At 55.2% G+C, this 18911-nt stretch overlaps 3 protein-coding genes across 7 annotated transcripts; 2 read left to right on the plus strand and 1 right to left on the minus strand.

Annotated features, from left to right (window-relative positions):
• The first annotated feature begins 710 nt into the window (after positions 1-710).
• Positions 711-8937, plus strand: COX5A (cytochrome c oxidase subunit 5A). Of its 2 annotated transcripts, none has more exons than XM_075160500.1 (5): positions 711-921; positions 4594-4710; positions 5866-5987; positions 7356-7478; positions 8771-8937. In XM_075160500.1, exons 1-4 carry the CDS (start codon positions 840-842, stop codon positions 7467-7469), a joined length of 435 nt encoding a protein of 144 aa, XP_075016601.1. In that variant the 5' UTR covers positions 711-839; the 3' UTR covers positions 7470-7478; positions 8771-8937. The 2 variants fall into 2 exon arrangements, with proteins under 2 accessions (XP_075016601.1, XP_075016600.1); XM_075160499.1 differs by lacking the exon at positions 711-921 and adding an exon at positions 2103-2402.
• A 682-nt stretch (positions 8938-9619) lies between these two features.
• Positions 9620-14656, plus strand: FAM219B (family with sequence similarity 219 member B). 2 transcript variants are annotated; one of them, XM_075160509.1, is made up of 6 exons: positions 9620-9713; positions 11527-11629; positions 11905-11995; positions 12412-12489; positions 12768-12816; positions 13373-14656. In XM_075160509.1, exons 1-6 carry the CDS (start codon positions 9639-9641, stop codon positions 13529-13531), a joined length of 555 nt encoding a protein of 184 aa, XP_075016610.1. In that variant the 5' UTR covers positions 9620-9638; the 3' UTR covers positions 13532-14656. The 2 variants fall into 2 exon arrangements, with proteins under 2 accessions (XP_075016610.1, XP_075016611.1); XM_075160510.1 differs by having other exon boundaries at positions 13376-14656.
• A 318-nt stretch (positions 14657-14974) lies between these two features.
• MPI (mannose phosphate isomerase) lies at positions 14975-18876 on the minus strand. Of its 3 annotated transcripts, none has more exons than XM_075160504.1 (8): positions 18509-18876; positions 17965-18092; positions 17445-17645; positions 17220-17361; positions 16870-17052; positions 16574-16747; positions 16228-16436; positions 14975-15775 (listed from the first exon to the last, which is right to left on the minus strand). In XM_075160504.1, the coding sequence occupies exons 1-8, from the start codon at positions 18522-18524 to the stop codon at positions 15557-15559; spliced, it is 1272 nt and encodes a 423-aa protein (XP_075016605.1). In that variant the 5' UTR covers positions 18525-18876; the 3' UTR covers positions 14975-15556. The 3 variants fall into 3 exon arrangements, with proteins under 3 accessions (XP_075016605.1, XP_075016607.1, XP_075016606.1); XM_075160506.1 differs by having other exon boundaries at positions 17965-18066; positions 18509-18639; XM_075160505.1 differs by lacking the exon at positions 17965-18092 and having other exon boundaries at positions 18509-18822.
• Positions 18877-18911: the final 35 nt, after the last annotated feature.

Raw genomic sequence — 18911 nt, forward strand, 5'->3', positions numbered from 1 at the left:
TGCATTGCTAAGGCACAGCCCCAGGCGCCTGTGAACAATTTTCGGAGTAATTTTGTGAGCCCAGCGGTGTCCCTCATGGCAGCCCGACAGCTGGTGGCTTAGTCAGCCCTACCTTCCTGCTGGGACATGGGGCATTGGAGGCTGAAGGCAGCACGCTGTGGTCAGGGTCCACAAGGTTTGGGAACAAGGATGATGGAGATTACCATGCCAGGTGCCAGGGCTGGCACTGGGGCAGAGCCACACAAAGCCTTGGAGAGCTGCTGGATACTGCGGCCAGAACCAAGCTGGGTCCCATTTTCTCCTCACTCACTGGGAAAAAGTCAGGCAACTTTCCCTTGCCAGAGCTGGTGGCAGGCAGTGATCACAAGCAGGGACAGGGACGGGCCCCCCTCACTTCCCTGTGGCCCCGACCCATGAAGGGACATGCATGGGAGCCCACACCGGGGCCATGCCCACATAAACTCGGTTAACGGGGCTGCCAAGCCCCACCCGGCAACAGCGGCAGAGCAGGTGCCGCAACACCACACACACACTAACCCTAAGACACCCCGAGGGCCGCCGCTAGGGCCTTTTATGAGGCGGGAGAGACCGACAGCGGACCACCACCCGGGAACAAAATGGCTACAAAATGGCGGCCGGCACCGCCCCGCGGGCGACGCGCTAAGCCCCGCCCCCTGCTGCCTTCCCGCCGTCACGCGGCGGCGCGGTGTGTCCCCGCGGCGCCGCCGTAGCCGCCGCCGCCTCCCTCCCTCCCTCCCTGCCCGCCCGCAGCGCGCGCGGTCCGGTGCCAGGAGCGAGCGGCGCGCGCCCCCGCTGCCCGGTGCTGCCTCCCCGCCGCCATGCTGGCCGCCGCCGCGCTCCTCCGCCGCTGCGCCGTCTCCGGCCTCCGCGCGGCCGTCCGCCGTCCCGCCGGCCCCGCAGGTGAGCGGCCGCCCGCGTCCTTCCCGTCCGCCGCCGCCTGTCCCGACCCCACCCCGGTTCGGCTCGGCCCCGAGGGGCCCGGCCTCGGCGGGGCCCGGCCGCTGGCGCCGTGTCCTTGTAATGACCCGCCGGCGTCACTCGAGGGCAGGCCGCGCCTGCGGCCTGGTGTGCGCCGCCTCCGCCGGGGCCCGGCCGCTGCCCCGCTCCCGCCGCCCCCGGTGACCCCCCGCCGCTGTCGGCCCCGCCGCCTCCTGGGGGGCGCCGGGCCCCTTCCCGGGGGCTGTGGCGGGGGGGCCGGCGGCGGCCTCCGCGGGCCTCCCTCGAAGGTGACATTGACGGAGGTCGGCGGTGACCTCCGCAGCCGGGCAGCTCAGCCCCGGCCCCGGGGGCGGTCGGGGCGGGCAGCCCTGCTCCCGCTCCTGGCCTCCTCTCGCCCTCCTTGTTAATGCCTTAATTAATAGGAAGAGGAGGAAAAGCAGCCACAGACAGTGCGGTGTGAATGCTGACCAGGGAACCAGGGCTAAAATACCGAGGCTGCAGAGAAGACGGCGTCTGTGCATCACAATTAAAAGCTAATTAACAGACAGTGATCATGTTTAAAACGCTCGGGGTCCTGTGTGTGCCTCTCCTGTAGCACGCGTGAATTAAACAGTTGCTGTAGGGATTGCTGCATTTTTAAAAAATGCAAAGTAATAAGTGGTGGTCGTTCTGTTTGCATGCTGGGATTTCTTGGATACCTCTTAAAAACTCTTTTTTTAAAAAATCCATTAAAATTCCTTGCTCGCAGTGCCTTTGTACTCCTGCTGCTTTGTACTCCTTTGAACCCCGGCTGGTCCTGGCCCTCACTTCTCCACACCTTTGCTAACGAGCAGCCTCCATGTTCTTCTTTTCTAAGGTCTTGTATTACAAATGCCGCGCTTAACACCTCTGACCCAATTCGCCTTTGCTGGTGGCCTCGGGGGTTTGTGTTTGGGCAAATGTAACGCGCTGGGTTCATCTCGCGAGCCCGTGCTCTGCTGCTCCGCTGTGGGTTTAGGTTTACATTATGTAATGCTGCAAAACGTTCTGCATGTAATGCACATGGGCTTGTCATTGCCAGTCTGGCCTTCTTCAGTAAATTAACGCTCCTCTTGATGCATGTTTTTCTTCTGTGCTCGTTAGCAGGGAAAGCTGGCAAATTCTGGCACTCAGGGAAGATTTAACACGAGTTTGTGTAATATCAGATGATTTTAGGCTTCTCGGACTCTTGAAGCTTGTTAAGTTCTCTTGAAAACGTGCCTCTGCAAACATACGTGCCCTTTGGCTCTTCCTTGAGTTGGGAATCTCCACACGGATGCATTGTGTGTGTGACGGTGACCTTGATGGACTCCACGTGAAACGCGAGGCACCCGGCTGGCTCCTGCGGCCCTTCTGCTTTGCCAGGGTGGCTGGCAGAGTCTGCTCTCCAGTAAATGCTTCCAGTCCAGTATACAGATGTAAATGTTAGTATGGAAAACAAAGGGTGGTAAAGAAACATAGCAGCAATTGAAAAATGCCTCCTGGAAATCCAGAGTTCAAATTCTTGTGGTCTTTTTTATTTTTCTTCAGGATCCTTTTATCTAACCAGGTCGTTCCGTTCTTTAAGACTAAAGGGAATGGTTTTGTTGAGCGCACAGTGGAAAGAGACTTTAGTTTTTCGACTTAAAGATGGCATTCGAGAACTTCAGTCTAGGCTTTTCTCAAACTGAGATTTGCTGTTTCTCTGTAAGATTTGCTTTGTGTTTAGGGAAAAAAGTATTCTTCCCCAAATGGCCAGCATCTGAGGGCTTTTCAGCAGTGTCCTCTCACTCCTGCCTGGGTGCAGGAGCATTCACAGAGGAGTGCCCTTGCTCTGACCTCAGTTGTGCACGTGATTTATTGGAGAAAGCAGGGTCAAAGATCTGTTTTGGGGCTGGGGAGAGGATGGGGAATCTCCCTACAGAACAGTAAAAGAGCATTATAGCTCTGGCCTGGCCTGTCATTTACTCTTCCCTTACCGTTGATAAAACAACGGAAAACATTTTCATGGTTTGGGAAGCATTGCATACACCAGAATTGCAGCTGAAATGTTGGACCACGTTAAATTCTGGTAAAAGTCTGGACTGCATTCTGATCGGGCTGTCATTTAATGAGACTAAAGCTATCCCTTGAAATTGTTGTGGTTTGTTCCATTCTATTTTGTGTAGAATTAGGATGCTGCTCACTGTGATCTTCAAAGTAGAAAAGTATATCTGTGAAGGATGCAAAAATGCAACCCAGGTTGGGGGTTTCTTCTTTTAAATAAAACTTCGTAGGTGGTCGGCGTGAGTAGTTCGTGGTAGGTTAAGAAAGAAAAAGTGACTAGCTATATCTGACTTCTCTGAAGTGGGGCCTCAAACTGGCAAGGTCCCGTCTGGTGTATGACCTCTCTGCAAATATTAGTGGTTTAAATTGCCAGCGGGGAAAGGAAGCGTTCCCTAGCCAGGCTTGTGTTCTGTGGGTAAGGCAGCTTGCGGAGCGCTCGGACTTCGCAGGGAGGACCCAGTACAGCTCTGAAGCGGGTGGAGCTGGCTGTACCCTAGGTTGTCGTTTCTTTTGGAAAACTTCCAACCTTTGTGGATAAAAGAAAAGACAAGACCAGCAAAAAAAAAGCAATTTGTGATAGTGTTGAGGGAGGAAATGAGTTTATAATCATATCAGCCTTGTTTGCCCATTGGAGTACAATCCACTTCTGTGCTTTATTAATTATCAAATATTAATGCAGTTAAAACCCTGAGATTCAGGAGTTTTATCTTGGATAGATACAGAGACAGCAGCAATTTTGGTTTCTTCAGCTCTTCAATAGCCTGTAATAGCTCTTGTCCCTTTGTACTGTTGAGAGCCTTTATAGTTGGGCTCAGCTCATTTTGCACAGATCCCTAAAACCACTCTAAAACAAGTCTTCATCAGCTCTGAAGTCATGGTGGAATCAAAGACCTGCAGCTCGTTGCTATTGAGTCATCCATCAAAGTCAGTCTGTTGGTTGGGAAATCTGCTTTTCCTGGATTACAAAATGAGTTATGGAGCAATTTCAGGAGTAGGAAATTACCCAGAATAAACCAGCATATTCATCTTGAGTGGCTAACGGTATAACTAACAGAGTATAGGATTTTATTTCCGGAAGGAATGCCACCGAAAAACTGATTCGCATAGCTAAACTCACTGCACGGACAAGTGCTGTGGTTGTGAGAAGGGTCGAACGTGGGGAACAGAACAATTGTGCTACTTTGGAGCGTCTGTTCATGAAGTACATGTATGTTTCTCTGGCTTGCTTGGCTCTGGAAAGAGGGAAAATTCCTGTATCTTACAGAAACAGGGATCCCAGAAAACATCTCTTAAGGACTGGTTGTACAGAATTGTTTTTCTCTTGCATTTCCCCCCTCCCATTAAATAATCCTGCTCTGACCAAAGGGTCTGGGAACACTTTGGGAGTCTGATGTAGAACAGAAAATACACGCTTTGCCACAGAACAAACCACTGGTATTTAATAAGCGATATTCATCCAGTGCTTATCCAGGCTGAGGACTGATCCAGACTGGCTGTAGTGAGTGAAATACATATTTTATGGCTTGGTCAGGAGTAAAGTACAGTTATTTTTTGTTTGCTCAAAGTCTCTTCCTTTCGTTTTGCTTTCAGCTGTACTGCATGCCCGCTGCTACTCTCATGGGTCACAAGAATCAGATGAAGAATTTGATGCTCGCTGGGTGACGTATTTCAACAAGCCAGATATTGATGCCTGGGAGCTCAGGAAAGGTATGTTGAATGAAAAGGGAAGAGTAACATGGACTAAATGTGATTGCTTTGGAATAGTTTTGTGACCAGAAATAACAACTTATTTTTACTTGTCTGTTGGAGAGCAAAAATAGTTCAATTTATAGAAGTGGTAGAGGCAAGAACCCACTGTTTTTGCAAACCGTGAAAACTGGGAGTTTGGTGTAGGAGAGCAATCCTGTAAATACCCAGTCGGGGCAAGGCACTATGTGAGCCTTACTTTATCTGTTCTGAGTCATCTGGCTGTTCCGCCTGTGCCTGTGGTTGGCGTGCTGCTGTTGGCTCAGCTCTGAGCCTGCTGCGGGAGGTGATGGCACCTCACCAACCAAACGAGCGGATTAGAAGGAACTACAGCATGCAGAATGCGGGAGAGTGGGGGTACAAGGTGGTGGGAGTCCAGGCTTTGTAAATTTTAGTGCCCCAGAATACGTATTTTAACATCTGGATGGGAGGGAGAGAAACGTTTGCTCTGAGGAAAGTGTATTTGAGCTCAACTGTTGCTTAGCGTATAACCACACACATTTTTCTTTGGACTTTGACTTCATGGCGTGGCCATAACTCACTGTAGACTGTTTGTCTGGTTGTCTCCAGTTGTTATTTGCTGTGGAGTTGCCAGCTCCTATTAAACTACCCCAATTAGGGCTTAAAAATGTGTTTGCATAACAGCCAGAGGGATCATTCCAGCATCACCTGGATGACTAGGTGTTGGACTCTTCCCTTGGAAAGGAGAGAAAGGGAATAGACAGCAGCTCGAGTTCTAGTTTCATTACACCTGTAGGAATGAAGTAATTTGGGTTTCTTAATGATTCCATAACTGATGTGCCGTGGTACAGAGAATGACTCCTTTTGGAAGCATGGATGAAACTGGCCCACCGGGACTTAATGAAATCCACTTAAAAACTTAAAATCTACAGGAGTGAGCAACAGTGAGAGGGAGAAGAGCAAAAGAAAACCCTTCGCTGCGTGTGTGTGTCCCCAAAATAGCACTGAACATTGTAATCAGCTTCTAGTGGCGACTGGTATTGTGGTAATGCTTAATTCTTTCATGAGGTGGAGCAAAATAATGCTCAGCAGGTTCCTTTTGATAGCACGATGAGCTGATGCCAAGTTCCTCTTGGTGTTTCCTTATATTCACAGGCATAAACACCCTTGTGGGTTATGACCTGGTTCCGGAACCAAAAATCATCGACGCAGCTCTGAGGGCATGCAGACGGTTAAATGACTTTGCCAGTGCTGTCCGCATCTTAGAAGTTGTAAAGGTGAGTGAAATGGCAGCCGAGGCTGCAAGTGCTGTGTTCGCATTGCTGAGAGCCCAGGAGCGTTTTTCTTGGCTTACTGTTAGCGGTGCAAAGGGAAACCGCTACTTCCTGCTGCCAGAATCAATAGCTTCATTATGAGCACGTGCTCTGTGGCTTGAAATAATTGTTTTGAGCTAAGAATACTCAACAGCACAGCTTCACAAGTATAACATTCTTTCTTTCATGTCTTCCTTTCCTGATGCTAACTCTGGCGGGAAAGTCTTTAAGGATTTTTCTTCCTTTTTTTTTTTTTAATAAGCATTACTAGAAATATCTCAAGCGAAGGCAGTTTACTGGCTTCTTAAAGTACTGAATACTGAGCTGGCTGGAGTAGTAACTCAGGAAGCTCCATAGGCTTGAAAAACAACATAAACCAGCACCCTGAAACCTGAGTCTCGCCTTCACTTAACGGGGAGTTAAAATGGGTGGGGATGGAGGCAGGAGTTCTTCTATTTCAGTCGCAGAAGCCAGCAGCTATGCTCTTCCAGCTCCTCTTACAACTGAGGAGGTCTTTGCTGCTAGCTGTTAAATCCACTTGCTTCAAACTCCACTCCACAATCAGTTGCTTTTCAGTTTGCCATTTCTGCTTTCTGCAGTCTTCTGTAGAACTGAAACTCTTTCAGTGGTTTTAGAGATGTAAGACCAATGGAAGAATCTTCGTATGTTTTTCTTATTTCTTTTCTTTTTTTCATGTCCTTTTGTCCCCACCGTCTAGGGGACAATTCAATTTATCAGAACTTGGGGACAAGTGTGTGCTCTTCCTGGAGCTCCACCTAAATATTACTCAAGAGGTGATGTTTTTCCCCTGATTTCCAAGCAAGTTAAATTTTCTCCCAGGTCTGCCCAAAAGCTGATTTTATTTTTCCCGATTTACTGATTGGGTATTATTTTCATTCTGTTTCCTAAGGTGTAAGCGGTCTTTGGGCTGGTTTGCAAAGCATCCCTTGTTCAAGGAGCTTGGCTTGGCCTGTAGTTTTGTGTGGTGTGACACATGTGTCACGGGTCACGTCAGCCTGATGTTAAGTGAGGGAAAGATGTCAAGTGTTAAGAATAATCTGCAAATCCCCCAAAGGGGAGTTCAGCATTATTCTGGGGTGCTTTTCAGCCGCGATCGATTTGTAGGAGGACTTTCCAGCAAGCTTTGTTTACGTGATGCACAGGTAAAGCTGGGCTGTGCTGTCCTGTCCGGCACGATCCAGCCTCGTCAGCAGTAGGTGGATCGGGCCACGGAGCGTTTGTGAACACACATCTTGATTGCAAACCTGGCCGGTGTACGGTGGGCCTTGACAACAGCTTGCTGCTGAAATAACGCCATTCTTTTTCATTTAGGACAAGGCAGGACCTCACAAGGAAATCTATCCTTACGTTATCCAGGAACTTAGACCAACTTTGAGTGAACTGGGAATCTCCACTCCAGAGGAACTGGGTCTGGACAAAGCATAAACCTTATCGGTAAGGGATGCGGTCACTGCCGTGGCTCTTGGCGTGGGACTTCTGTTCCCTAAAAATCTCCCGGCGAAGACAGAGTCCTCTTCTTTGCCTCCATGGGTCTGTGAAAGGCTGTCAAGTTCAGGCTCGTAACGTGAATCTCCAAATATCTCTACAGGTCTCCTAGAAAAGGTAGTAACCCTTTTCAAAGAAGGCTTAGAAAAAAAGAACAGTGCAGTTGCTTGAGAAGGGATAGGACACCCAACCTCCTGGAAATGTCTAGGTAGCAGGTGCCAAGACAACGGGTATTGCAGCACTTCGTTGGCAGCATGTCGACCTTTGCTCCTCATCGGCTTTTCCCCCAGAAGCATTTTTAGCAAATGGCAGGATCGTTTCCTCTGGAAATGCGCAAACTTTCATTTCGTTGTCACAGTGTAGCCAATTTAGAAAACTGGGAGACACTAATTACTAGCTTATGCTAGAAAATGGGCCCCACTGACGGTAGTCACCCAACAACACTGAAGTTTCTTCAGGTTACACTTAAAATAGCATCTTTTTCTGTAATTAAACACTAATTTGGAGGGCCCCTTACAGAATAAACAGATCAGCTGTAACATAGCCGGAGCTTAACTCTCTGTGCGCAGAACACTCCTGAGCCTCAGGAGATAATTTCAGGAGCAGCACATGTAGTATTTCATCCCGATTGCAGCGGCCTCAAGTCTTGGAAAGCCGCTTGTTTTACTGTCTTTTTAGAGCTGAACTTCTGAGTACTTTCTAAACTTGAAAACAACTATAACTAAGATGTTTAGATCTACGTCATAAATACCAGGCTCTTGCATCAACCGCAGCGTATGACGGCATTGTTACTAAGCAGTAGCTTCTCTGGTTAATTGAGGATCTGTCATTAAGTGTAGGCAAGACCTAATGTGCTATAATCCCAGGCTAAAATGAAGCCCTAAATAAAATCCTCATGGAAGTGAAGTTATGTAAAGGCAGTCTCTTAACTCGGTTCCTTCAGGAGATGGCCAGTGTCATGTTTCAGCCTTTTTCTTTTTTTAATATCATGCTTAGAATAGAGCTATCAAGTGTCAGACTGCATATAGTACTGAATTCTGGATCTTTAAGTTCCTGCCCTTCTTCTTGCCCTGGGATATGAAGTTGGGAATGCAGTAATTGCATTTGGAAGCTGTGCGTGGTTAAATTGGGCTTTGAGTGTAAAAGCAAGCAATGAAAATAACACATCTGAGACCCCATGGAAACTTTGTGGAGGTAATGGGCTGCTGCTTTAACGGCTTTTCTGTTCTTTTCTGTTCCAGGTGCATTACTCGAGCATTTTACTGATGCTACCTGATTGTACACAGTCACCTGGAGACACAAATGTTAAAATATTACCTTATTTGAAATAACTTCTTCCTTTATTGAGTCACAATGTATGTGATGTGAAGTTGGACCTAATAAAGGAAAAAAAAACTGGTTTGACTGATGCGGTAGCGGTGGCTTCTGTGATTCTTTCTTTTTGCTTTTACGGGGAAAAGGAAGAAACAAACGGTAAATGTGCTCTCCCGAGAGAGGAGGTTAAGAGCTTATACATGACGAGTTGTGTCGGTGGCCTTGCCCCGCCTTGGGGAAGGGAAAGGCAAGGACCTGGAGGGCGCGGTGGCCCCCCTGCACGCACAGCTTTGGGGGGAGGAGAACCCGCCCTCGCGGAACGCTCCCTGCCCCCGCAGGAGCCATTTCCCTGCGATGGGGTCGGGGCTTAACGAAGCCTCCGGGGCGGGTGGGGGGTGCCTGGCGGGGCTGGGACTCCTCTGGGGCGGATGTTGCTCTGAAGAGCCGGTTTTGCACCTCGGCTCCCGCGCGGGCAGGGTTTTCAGCACAAAAAGGGGGAGAAAAGGCAAAACTCCCGTTATTTTAGTTTATTTTTTCCCCCAGGAAAAGGGAGTTTTTCAGGAAAAACATGAATTCGGGCGGGGAAGCGGTTCCCCGTTGCACAGCCGGTTCAGGCCGTGCGCGGCGGGAGGCCCCGCTGTCCCCGCGTCCCGCTGCCCCGGGGGGGGGGGGGGGGGGGGGCGCACTCCGCATGCGCGGCGGAGGGCGGTGCCACCTCCCCGCCTCCCATTGGCTGGGCCCCGCCGCCGCGCGCTGCCATTGGCGGGCGGCGCGGGGGCGGGGCGGCGGGCGGCCATGGCGACGGGCGGCGGCGGCGGGGCCGCTCCCGCTCCTGCTGCGAGCAGAGCCGGCGGGCGGCGGGGAGCGGGGGTACGTGCGGGGCTGGGGGGAGTATGGGGGGTGCAGGATGGGGCGTGTGCCTGGGCAGTATGTGCATGGGGGGTATAGGGCTGGGGTTTGTGCCTGGGGCAGTATGGGGTATATGCATGGGGGTGGTATGGGGCGGTATAGGGTGTGTGCGTGGGGGGTGGTATGGGGTATGTGCATGGGGGTGGTATAGGGCTGGGGTATATGCATATGGGGCAGTGTGGGGTGTGTGCATCATGGGTATAGGGCTGGGGTATGTGCCTGGGGCAGTATGGGTATATGCATGGGGGTGGTATGGGGCGGTATAGGGTGTGTGCGTGGGGGGTGGTATGGGGTATGCGCATGGTGGGGTATAGGGCTGGGGTATATGCGTATGGGGCAGTATGGGGTGCGTGCATCATGGGTATAGGGTTGAGGTGTGTGTATGGGGGTGGTATAAGGCTGGGGTATGTGCATGGGGGGTATAGGACTGGGGTATACGCATATGGGGCAGTATGGGGTGTGTGCATCAGGGTATAGGGTTGGGGTGTGTGTATGGGGATGAGATAGGGCTGCGGTATATGTATATGAGGCAGTGTGGGGTATGTGCATCATGGGTGTAGGGCTGGGGTATGTGCATGGGGGTGGTATAGGGCTGGGGTATATGCATATGGGGCAGTATGGGGTGTGTGCATCAGGGGTATAGGGTTGGGGTGTGTGTATGGGGATGGTATAGGGCTGCGGTATGTGCATGGGGGGGTATAGGGCTGGGGTATATTCATATGGGGCAGTATGGGGTGTGTGCATCATGGGTATAGGGCTGGGGTATGTGCACGGGGCCCTGCGTGGCTGGGGCATACGCACAGGAGCAATATAGGGGTAGGGCGCGTGCATTTGGCTGTGAGGGGGCGTGCTCATGGGGGCACAGCGTAGGGTAGGGGCAGTGCAGAAGCAGAGCACGTGCCGGGGGCTGCACAGGGAGGGGTACAGCACATACAGAGGGGTACGGGGGCGCGGGCAGAAGTTTGCTGCCTGCCCGGTTAATCCCGCTGGCCCCAGCTCCCTGCGCACAGTTACTCCCGCGGGTAAGGCTCTGCCCTGCTAATTCCCGTTTAAGACACTGACGCTAATCCTGGCTGTGCTGTACCATCACCACCCCAGGTCCTCTGCGTTGTTCCTCTAATTCCCCGTCCCTCCTGCACCGACTCTCTGCTCGTTTTCTGACTGTTCCTCTATTTTCTTTATTAGTTAGTGTATTTGTAGAACTTTTTTTCTGCCCGTTGTCATTTAGCAGTGCCGACTCTCCTTGATGATAAATGCCTTACAGACGGGGAGGCTTTTCCTTAAAGCCCTGACTCTCAGACCTGATTATATGACACTGCTTTCGTTTTAACGATTTGGTTTTATTATTGCATGGGGAGAAGCTTGAAAGGCTTAAAACCTGCGGAGAAATTAAAATAAAGTATCCTTATATTGTATTTGATGAACCCGCTAGTTAAATCTCCTCCATCGCGTCATCTCCCGAGTATTACTGGAGTTAGGCTTGCAAAGAAACTGCCGGTTGCCATGTGCGCTTTTAATTTAGCCTCGCCATTCCCAAATAATCCCTTCATCTGCTAATAGATCTGCTTATTCCCGTTCCTCTCCTTCCTCCGGCCGCAGCACAGGGCTGGGGAGGAGGAGCCGTCCCCTCCCACCTTTCTCCAGCCGACGCGGTGGCAGATTTCCCTGCTGATGTTGAATTCCCAAGAATGACCAGATGCTCTCCGAGATGACTCCGGTTTACTTCATCCCCATAGAGAGATGCTACTAAAATTGCTTCTTTCCCTTTTTTTAGCTGATTTGGACTGAAAACAAGAGGCTGAACACGGCGACGGATGCGGTGGAGAAAAGGGGACCGTACATCATGAGCAAGCCTCCCTCCATTCACGCCAAGCTGCGTAAGCGATGCTCGGTGTTGTCCCAGGGACTCTGCTGGGATTTGGGGAGACATCTGCGCCTCTCGCCCAGGGCGGGAGTGACCGAAAGCCTTTTTATTCCTTGGTGGGATAAAACCATTAAAAAAAACCCATAAAAACCCATAGGCGCTGCCTATGGAGAGCACTGCAATGCCCCCATGCTCTCCCTAGGACCTACCTGCAATGCCCCCCCAAAAAAAGAGACCCTTGGGGAGCACTCGGGTGTTTTTAGCTCTGCCCCTGTGCTTGGCTTTCAGAGAGGCAGCGCGAGCTGGCGAAAGCAGCGCTGCGAAGGCAGGGGCTGCTGGGGGGACCCGCGCCGCACCAGCCGAAGCCGGCGGCTAAAAGGTCTGTTCCCGTTTTTCTTTTCCCGGGATGTATTTTTCACATTTCTTGGGGAGACTGGGAAACTCGGAGGATTAAAAAATGAGTTTAGGACTTTAGTCCGCTGGCTCTGTTGAGGCCAGCAAGCCTCCGATATAATAAAAGAGAGCACTTTTCCTGCAAAAGTTAGGAGTTGCTCTAGCAGGGGCCATGCTCCTCCTTCTCTTTGTTTTGGGGATGGTTTGGTGTTAAGGATTTCATCGGGTGGCCTAGGTGCTTAGATGGAGTTTATTCTTAGCTGGTGGCGGCCCTGGACAATGCCTGGCTGGGAAGGGACGTTCAGGACCGGGATTCCTGCCCTGGCTCCTCAGTCCGTCAGCTCTGTGGCTGCATTTCCACACCAAAATATCTTACGGGCTCGTTCCTCTGCTTTCCGGCAGGTCGGTGAAGTTTAACAAGGGCTACACGGCGCTCAGCCAGACAGCGGATGAAAACCTGGTCTCCCTCGATTCGGACAGGTGGGGACTGGGTGAATATCCCGGGATTTTGGGTGGGGGAGTGCTGCAGGCTCAGAGCTGGCTTTTTTTGGGGATTGATTTTCCTTATCCCTTGTAACGCATCCCCAATTGCACTGGGCACTTCTCAGCAGCAAAACACTCCTGTTGTCCCAAATTTAACGAATCCCTTGGGGTTACGCTGCCGGCTCCCTTTTTCCTCCCCCTGAGATTCCCTTGTCTGTATCCCAAACAAAGACGCTGCTTCCCAGCTGGCTCTGACCGTTTCCTTCTTCTCTTAGTGACGGGGAGCTGGGATCCAGATGTTCCTCGGGCTACTCCTCTGCCGAGGCAAGTCCAGGGGTTTGACCCCGACGGCGCGGTCCCCGCGGGTTCCCTCGCCCCCGTTACACCTCGGGGTCTGCGCAGGGGCTGAAATGAAGCATCCCCCCCTCAGGGTGTGTTTGTGTGGGTCCATCCCGCAGAGCTCTGCTTTGCAAACTGCTGCCTCTGCTGCCCGATACGTTTAAGCCGTGCACAAATCTCTCTTTTGCAAGCCCCAGCCGGCTCTCACTGCTTTACCCTTTGCACCTAAAGCATTGCCTACCCCCAGACCCTGCAGCGGGGCAGCTGAAGAGCTCCATTATACAAGGGTGTCGCAGCCCACGGGGTGTTTTGGGGTGCACGGGGTGTGTGTCGGGGTGCTGCAGCCCAGGAAAAGCTCTTTGGTCTTTTGCTTTCATCTTCTCTGCTCTGGTTGTGCTGCTTCTCCCCATGCAAAGGCACTGGAGGGAGGATGCGATGCCCTTCTTGCTCGCAACCCGACCCTTTGCAAGCCCCGGGACCTAAATTTTGACTAAACTGGGACTAATTTTAACCAGTTCTGCCTCCTTTGTTCCCCCCCCAGCAGGTGAACCAGGACCTGAGCCGGCAGCTGCTGCAGGATGGGTACCACCTCGACGAGGTCCCCGATGACGAAGATCTGGATCTCATCCCCCCGAAATCCATCGCCTCCTCTTCTTGCCCTTGTTGTTTTGGAGAAAATCTCTCCTGCGTGATCCAGTAGTCGCCGCTCGGCCAGGGCCGAGCAAGAACAGGTCAAAAGCCAGCACTTTCTTTGTCCCGTGGGATGGCTGTTGGTGTCCGTGTCCCATGCCGGACGGTGACACAAGTACTGAACGATGCTGCGATGCTGCTCGTGGTGAGCAGCAGCAGGCAACCAACCCCGAAGGACTTTTCCTTACACTCAGCAATATCAGGGGGAGGTGGCACGGTGACGTTGAGGTGGCCTGGGTGGGACCTGTGGCCTGGCTGGGGTGGGGAGGGAGGAGAGGCAGAGCCCGGGCACCTCCATGGGGGTATAAAGGGAAGGAATTGGGAGGGGCAGCAGCAAATGCTCCTCGGTTTGCCCGACCTCCTCTTTTCCTCCTTTAATTGGCCACGTCGAGGATTAGGACCTGGCCCCAGACGTGGGTTGCCCTCCCTAATGAAGAGGTGGTCGATGGTGGGGTCGAACCGCCGTGGTGTGGGACCAGGCTGGGAAGCCCTGAGACCCCTTTTCTATTTATTTTCTCTTTAGTCACCCCCCGTCCCTGGCTGGCCGAGGCCAAGCCGGCGAGGTTGGGCTGGCAGAGAGCTGCTTCATTTACCTATCTCGTGCTGCTTGCAATTAATTGCTGCTGGGTTTCCTCCTCCCAAAGCCTGGGCTGACCTGAACCAAAGATTGCTGCTCTGGCAGAGAAGATAAGGTGGGGAGAAACCCAACGGAGCAGACTGGGGCAGGCTGCTGAGCTTTAAGCATCTGCATTTGTTATATCCACCAGCAGCTACCGCTCGGGCTGGGACCTCCTCGCTTTCCGCCTCTCGAGGGACCCGTTAGGTCCATCAGTTCTGGGTTTGTCCCAGTTCTCCCCAAAGCTGCTTTGATGCAGGCGAGGGGCAGCCCAGACCCCCCCTGCCAGCTCTGCGCAGATCCTTTGGGTGCGGATTTGGGGTGGCTGGGGAGTCTACCTGCTGTGAACCTTAAAAGCTGCCTTAAACCATGGTCCTGCTCTACTACATAGAGGACAATCAGCTTCTTATAAAGAAACCTTATTTAAATATTTCATCTCTAAAGACCTGAACTGGGGTTTTTTTTTTGTATTTTCCTTGTTAAAGGGAGCACTCAATAAACTGGATCTCGTTACTCGGAGGGTGCGTCGGTGCGGTGGTGGGGGGCTGCGCCCCGCTCCCCCCGGCAGCCCCACTCAGGAGGGCTCCTTCACCGACCCTGCTGCATTTTCAGAGCCATCCCGTTTCCCTCGTCACATTTTACCCCATTGTCCTGTTTCCCTGCGGAGCTGCCACGTCGCCCGGGCTGATGCTGCCGCGGGGCGATGCGGGCAAGGTCGCAGCCGGCGCCGGGGGGGTGCCAGAGCCGCCCCCAGCCTCCATCTCTGGTCCCCAAACCCTGCAAAACCCACGGCTTCTCCCCATCCTCCTCCTGCTCCCTACACCACGCTGCCCTGCGCCCAGGACAAAGCCACCACTTTATTCACAGCACCGGAGGCTCTCCACCTCCATCACCCCCCCCAAGCAGCCCCTTTTTACAGCCGGGGAAGGGGTGACGTGGCTCAGAGGACTGCCTGCCATCGGCCAGGCTCGGGAAGAGCCCAGCAGGCACCCAGGAGCAGCAGAAAGCCTCAGCGTCACATTCGCAGGAGGGAGCAGCGGCTCCTAGAAGCCGGGCAGAGATGCGTGAGATCTGGGGTGCAGACCTCGGGCCTCCCTGCTGCTTCTGGGCGAGAAGGAAGGGGAAAAAAAAAAAAATAATAAAAGGAGTCTCCATATAGCATTAGCAGCACCCGGAGGGGATGATGCTAAGGGGACGTGGCTAACGAGCTGCGAGGGGAGACGATCTTCCTCTGCCCGCTCTGCTCCACGCCACGTCCAAGGAGTCGATTCATGGAATTGCTCTTGCTATACAGTGGGTGCGGGCTGGTTTTGGGGTTTAATAGATGGAGGGGAAACTTCCAAGCGAGATGACTTTGCCCAGGCCAGTTTCTATCTACTCAAACGTGGAGAGATGAGCGGGAAGCGTCCTGGGTCCTGCTCAGAGGAGGCAGCAGGCTCGGAAGAGCAGCATCCCGTCCGGCGAGGAGAGGTGGAGGGAGATGCTCTCGTTAGCGGAGATGAAGAGCACGGAGCCGCGCCGCAGTGTCATTTCGGAGGCTGCGGCTGTGGAGGTGCCCGTGGCCGTCCCTTGGATCACCAGCAAGATGCTGGCAGAGTCCACGGCGGAGACGAGGTAGAGCTTGATGGAGGGGGGGATCTGCAATGGAAAGGGTCACCGCGGCTTGAGTCTCCCCCAGCTTCGCTTCTCTTCGGAGAGCTGGAATGGGGACATCCCTGTCCCCAGCCTGCAGCCGCCTTTGCTGTGCCCAGGCCACCCTGCGCCTGCAGCAGCCCAAGCCCAGGGACCTCGGCTTAGCTGAGGACACCCGAGCTGCGCCCCTGAGACCTCCTCCTGGTCCTCCCTCTGCCCGGAGCTGCCGGAGAAGGTGAGCGAGCTCTAGCCAGGGGGAAGAGGGCAGGGAGAGGAGCCTGCAGTGCTGCCCAGAGGTGACACCAGCATCCCCAAGCATCCCTCCATCCTCCCTCCACAAGGGCGAGCAAACCCAAGCCAAGAAAACCCCAGCCAACACCGAGATGTCCTACCAAGAGCACAGCCAAGACGAGGGAAAGCCGGTGTTCCCCCCCCGCGTCCCCAACGTCACCGCTCACCTCTATCCTCATGATGGCGAAGTCTGGCACGGGCGGGTCGTAGAGGTAGACGCTGGGGTCGAGCTGGCTCTGCGCGGCCGGGAAGATCTTGGAGCTGCTGGGCGCCGGCGTGTAGTTGAGCATCTCGCACAAGGTGAGGACGTCGATGAATTTGGGGGTGAGCCCGGCGCGCACCGTGTTATCCGAGCACGCCATGCACTCCACGCAGTCTGCGGGGACGAGGCAGCGCTGTCAGCCCACCCCAGCCCTCCCGCCCGTCTCGGGGGGGGGGTCCAACCTTGTGCAGGAGACCGCGGCCACCCTGGGGGACGGTCCCTGGGTGAGGAAAGCCCACCGCGATGCTCACCTCCGTGCAGGTAGGCGTGGGGCTCGTTGGCTCCCAGGAACATGGCCTCCCCCGGCTCCAGCCTCACCAGGTTGAGGAAGTAAATGGTGAAGCAGCCGATGTCCCCCGGGTACTGGGAGTGCAGCCGCAGCAGCAGGTCCCCGTTACTCCCCGAGGTGTCCTTCCCTTCCGCCGCTGCGTGGGCAGAAACCAGGTGCCACGCTGGGGAGGGAGCTGGGGGGGTGCCCCGGCCCCTCCCCTAAACACAGCCCCCCCAAAACCGTTCTGGGGGGCCGCGGTGGGCGGAGAAGACCCACCTTCCTGGGAGATCCTCTTCACCAGCATGTTCAGCTGGTCGACGAAGAACTTCTTCTCGCTCTTCATCAGGCGGGTGAAGCAGACGCGGAGGGCGGCCGAGACACCGCGGGGGTCGTCGCTCCCGCTGCGCTCCAGCTGCTCCGCCGCTACCTCCCCGATCAGCGCCCGCAGCTCGGGGACGGCTGCCGGGGTGGCCAGCCCAAGTCATCCCCAGCGGCCGCCACCACGGGGGAGCCCAGCACCCCCATCCCAAGGTATCACAGCCACCGTCCCCACCCCGAACCCACCGCAGGGAGGGAAGGTGGCAGCGGGGTCCGACCTCGCGACCGCCCTCCCTCGCCATCCTTACCCTGGAGGAAGGAGACGATCTCCTCCACCGGCCGAAAGCCGCACAAGCCCTCGAAGGGGGTGAGAGCGATGGCCATTTCGGGCTTGTGGTTGGCGTCAGGGTAGTGCTCGGGGAACTGGGTGTGCAGCTTCGCCGCCAGCTCCTGGAGAGGGGAGCAGAGGAGCTGGGTGACCTCCCCAAGGACACAGGGTCCGGCCGGGGCTGCCCCCCCGGGGTTCTCCCTACCTTGTTGGGGTGCGCCTGGATGGAGAGGGCGGTGTTGACCGACAGCACCTTGAAAAGGAAGGGTAGGTGACCCTGGAAGGCGTCCTTCACCTTGGCCCCCAGGCAGGCGGGGTTGTCGGCGATCCACTGGCCCAGGGTCTTTTGGGGGATGCGGTTATCCCGGATGACGGCGTCGCCCCGGGGGTGCGCACCCATCCAGAGCTGCGGGAGACAGACAGACAGACGGAGCCCTGAGCCGGGCAGCCAACGGGATGACTTGGGCTTTTCTGGAGGCTGTTTGGCCCCGGAGACGATCGATGCAGCCAAGGCAGCTCCCTCGGGGGCTGAGTCACGCCGGGCTTCTCCTCTCCTCCCCCCTCCGGGCAGCCCCGCAGCCCCCCGGGGCTATAGGGGACTGGGGACGGGCAGGGGAGCCGCATCCCTCCCTGGGCCACCCAGGATGGGGAAAGCGGCAGCCGGTTGGGATGGACAGAGGGATGGGACGGACACATGGCCAGGACGGACATACGGACGCACTCACCTCCGCGTAGGGCCGGTCGGGCTGGATCTGGACCAGGGGGTCACTGCTGGCCAGCAGCTTGGCCACCTCGCTCTCCAGCCCCACCTTGCCCCAGGAGTAGCTCTGCACGGCGCAGGAGAGGGGGAACACTGCGGGGGGAGGCCAGACGTTGGGGGGGGGGCAGGAATAACCCTCTGCCCCCCAAAACCCTCCCAGGCACCCCGGCGGTGGGGCCGTGAGCTGGGCAGCCCCAAGCCCTTTGGGAGGGAGGGTGTATTTTGGGGGGGGGAGGCAATTTAAAATCATCATATAGGGGGGTTTGGGGATCCCCGGGCTGCGGGCAGGGGGTCTCGGTGCCCCTGCCCCACCGCCATGGGAGTCCCGGGGGGGGTGTCTCCATCCCGGGGGGGTGTCTCCATCCCGGGGGGGGTGACATCCCCCCCCAAGGGTCCCCATCCCCAGGGGGGTGCCTGTGGACAGCCCACGTGTCCCACTCCCCCCCCCCCGGGGAGGTGCCCCCCGCCGGGCGGCCCCCGCCTCCCGCCGCCCTCCGGGCCCCGCTCACCGCGGATCTCCGCCATGGCTCGGCCGGCAGGGCAGGGCAGGGCAGGCCGGGAGCCGTAGTCCCGCGGCGGCGGCTCCAGCACCGCCTCCCCCGGCCGGGCCGGGCTGGGCGGGGCAGCGCCCTACGCGCACCCTATAGCGGCCATAGGGGTATGGGGCTGCACCGGCGCTGCCCGCCCGCACGGACCTCCGCGGGACCTGGGGGGGGGGGGGGCTAGACAGGCCGCTATAGGGAGTATGCTATAGGGGATATGCTATAGGGGACGGGCTATAGGGGATATGCTATAGGGGACGGGCTATGGGCCCTATAGGGACACTCCCTGCACAGCCTGCCCCTCCTCCGCCCACCCCATAGGCCCTTCTATAGGCACCCCCCTATAGAACGCGGCCCCGCCTATAGGGTA

This window comes from Calonectris borealis, chromosome 11, assembly GCF_964195595.1.
Source record: "Calonectris borealis chromosome 11, bCalBor7.hap1.2, whole genome shotgun sequence".
Taxonomy (NCBI): Eukaryota; Metazoa; Chordata; class Aves; order Procellariiformes; family Procellariidae; genus Calonectris; species Calonectris borealis.

Coding starts and splice junctions, on each gene's coding strand:
- COX5A (XM_075160499.1), top strand. CDS start 2,255: ATGCATTGTGTGTGTGACGGTGACCTTGATGGACTCCACGTGAAACGC. Junction 2,403..4,593: donor TCCAGTATACAGATGTAAAT/GTTAGTATGGAA, acceptor TTTTGCTTTCAG/CTGTACTGCATGCCCGCTGC. Junction 4,711..5,865: donor TGCCTGGGAGCTCAGGAAAG/GTATGTTGAATG, acceptor TTATATTCACAG/GCATAAACACCCTTGTGGGT.
- FAM219B (XM_075160509.1), top strand. CDS start 9,639: ATGGCGACGGGCGGCGGCGGCGGGGCCGCTCCCGCTCCTGCTGCGAGC. Junction 11,630..11,904: donor CTCCATTCACGCCAAGCTGC/GTAAGCGATGCT, acceptor CTTGGCTTTCAG/AGAGGCAGCGCGAGCTGGCG. Junction 12,490..12,767: donor GTCTCCCTCGATTCGGACAG/GTGGGGACTGGG, acceptor TTCTTCTCTTAG/TGACGGGGAGCTGGGATCCA.
- MPI (XM_075160504.1), bottom strand. Junction 17,362..17,444: donor TCCAGGCGCACCCCAACAAG/GTAGGGAGAACC, acceptor TCCCCTCTCCAG/GAGCTGGCGGCGAAGCTGCA. Junction 16,748..16,869: donor GAAGAGGATCTCCCAGGAAG/GTGGGTCTTCTC, acceptor CTGCCCACGCAG/CGGCGGAAGGGAAGGACACC.